Below are 1,809 nucleotides of genomic sequence, written 5' to 3'. Positions count from 1 at the left end.
CAAACATCGGAATGTACTAATTCCAAAACCTCTTTAGCCCTTAGTCCCTTAGCCTTAAAGGGCCTCTTGGTCATCTTTCCTTCCATACAAGATTCACAAGTTGGTATAGATTTCACCTCTAACTCATTTAAAGGATCATCCTTTACCAATCTTTGAATCCTATTTACATTGATATGACCCAATCTAAGATGCCATAAGAGAGTTTCATTAGTCCTAGATGACCTCTTTCTTTTCTTAGCAGTAGTAGTGTTATGTATAGAGCCAATCAAAGGACTTGAGACATAAAGACTATTAACCATATGACCTGAACATATAACAAAATTATTCAACTTAATAACTACCGTAGAACGGGTAAAAAGTACCGAATAACCAATATGATATAAAAGTGCAACGAAAACCAAGTTTGATGTAAGTTTGGGAACATAATAACAGTCATCTAATATCAAATGCCTACGATTCTCAAAACATAAATGTAAAGGTGCCAACAGCTTTGGCAGATACCACTGCTCATGTGCCAACTTTAAGAGTGTACTCCCCTTCACTGAGATACTTAGTTTCCTAGAACCTCTGCAAAGAATTGTAAACATGATTAGTGGCTCCAGAATCTGCAATCCAAGCATTAGTAGAATCAACCACTAAGCATGACTCAACGAATAGGGCTTTATTACCTTTACCTTGCTTCCCCTTAGCTAGGTAATCTGGGCAGTTCCTCTTCCAATGACCCTTTTGTCCACAAATAAAACACTTTCCCTTTGATTTTCCATCGACAGTAGTTTTCTTCCCCTTTGACTTGCTATCTATCTTTTTGTTTGGCCTCTTCATCTTCTTTCATCCTTTGCCACCAGAAGGCTTAGGATGAGAGGGTTCGGCTGTAACAGTCAAAGCACTTCTACTCCTAGCTTTTAGAACAGATTCAGTATTTTGTAGCTCTTTCATTAATTCCGTTAGAGACATGTCCATCTTGTGTAGATTATAATCGACTATAAATTGTGAGAACATCTCAGGAAGAGTCTCAAGGACCATGTCAATCTGCATCTTGAAATCAATATCAACTCCTAAAACCTCTGCAGCATTGAAGTGACCAATCATGGTTAATATATGGTCTCTTACAGATGCACTCGATTTCATGCGTGTGTTCATGATTGCCCTAATGGAGGCTTGCCTAGCTTGTCGGCTTTGATGTCCAAACATCTCTTGAAGGCTTTCTATTATGTCAAAAGCAGTTTGCATATTCTGATGTTTCTGTTGTAATACATTTGACATGGATGCCAAAATGTAACAACTGGCCATCTCATCAGAATGATGCCACTTTTCATATGCAACCTTTTGAGATTCTGTGGAGTCATCTTTAGGGACTTCGGGACAAACTTCATCCAGCACAAATTTGTATTTTTCAGCGGTAAGAACAATATTAAGATTCCTTTTCCAGTCAACGTAGTTTTCTCCCGCAAGTTGATTTTTGTTAAGTATTACTAATAATGGATTAAGCAACATTTTCTGTATAATTTATGATTCGCGTATTAATAAAATGAGCAATAATATTTGTATGATGCATGTATATGAATATGCAAATATAGATCTAAAACTATATTTGTAATAAAAAAACCTTAAACCCATACAACTTTTAACACGCCCTCTATAGGAGGTCAATATAGTTGTTGTCAAGGTTGGAACCCCCCCACTCATTTTATTGAGCTAGACATCTCATGTCACAAGAAAATGAGGATTGATTATTATTTGCCCTATGAATAATTTTGTTGAAATTTTCTATAGGAAGTCCCCCAAAAATATTCATATATAAGTGTAATA

General features: G+C 36.3%; 1 protein-coding gene across 1 annotated transcript; it reads right to left on the bottom strand.

The window, feature by feature from the left end:
• Positions 1–828: 828 nt before the first annotated feature.
• Positions 829–1,497, bottom strand: LOC111377646 (the record flags this gene model as incomplete). The annotated part of the gene is made up of 1 exon (XM_023000770.1): positions 829–1,497. A coding segment is annotated over one exon (669 nt), but the record flags the coding sequence as incomplete, so codon positions are not given.
• Between the last annotated feature and the right edge of the window lie 312 nt (positions 1,498–1,809).

This window comes from Olea europaea, unplaced genomic scaffold (genome assembly GCF_002742605.1).
Source record: "Olea europaea var. sylvestris unplaced genomic scaffold, O_europaea_v1 scaffold16984, whole genome shotgun sequence".
In the NCBI taxonomy this organism is placed as follows: Eukaryota; Viridiplantae; Streptophyta; class Magnoliopsida; order Lamiales; family Oleaceae; genus Olea; species Olea europaea.
This window is presented reverse-complemented; position numbering and strand designations above follow the sequence as displayed.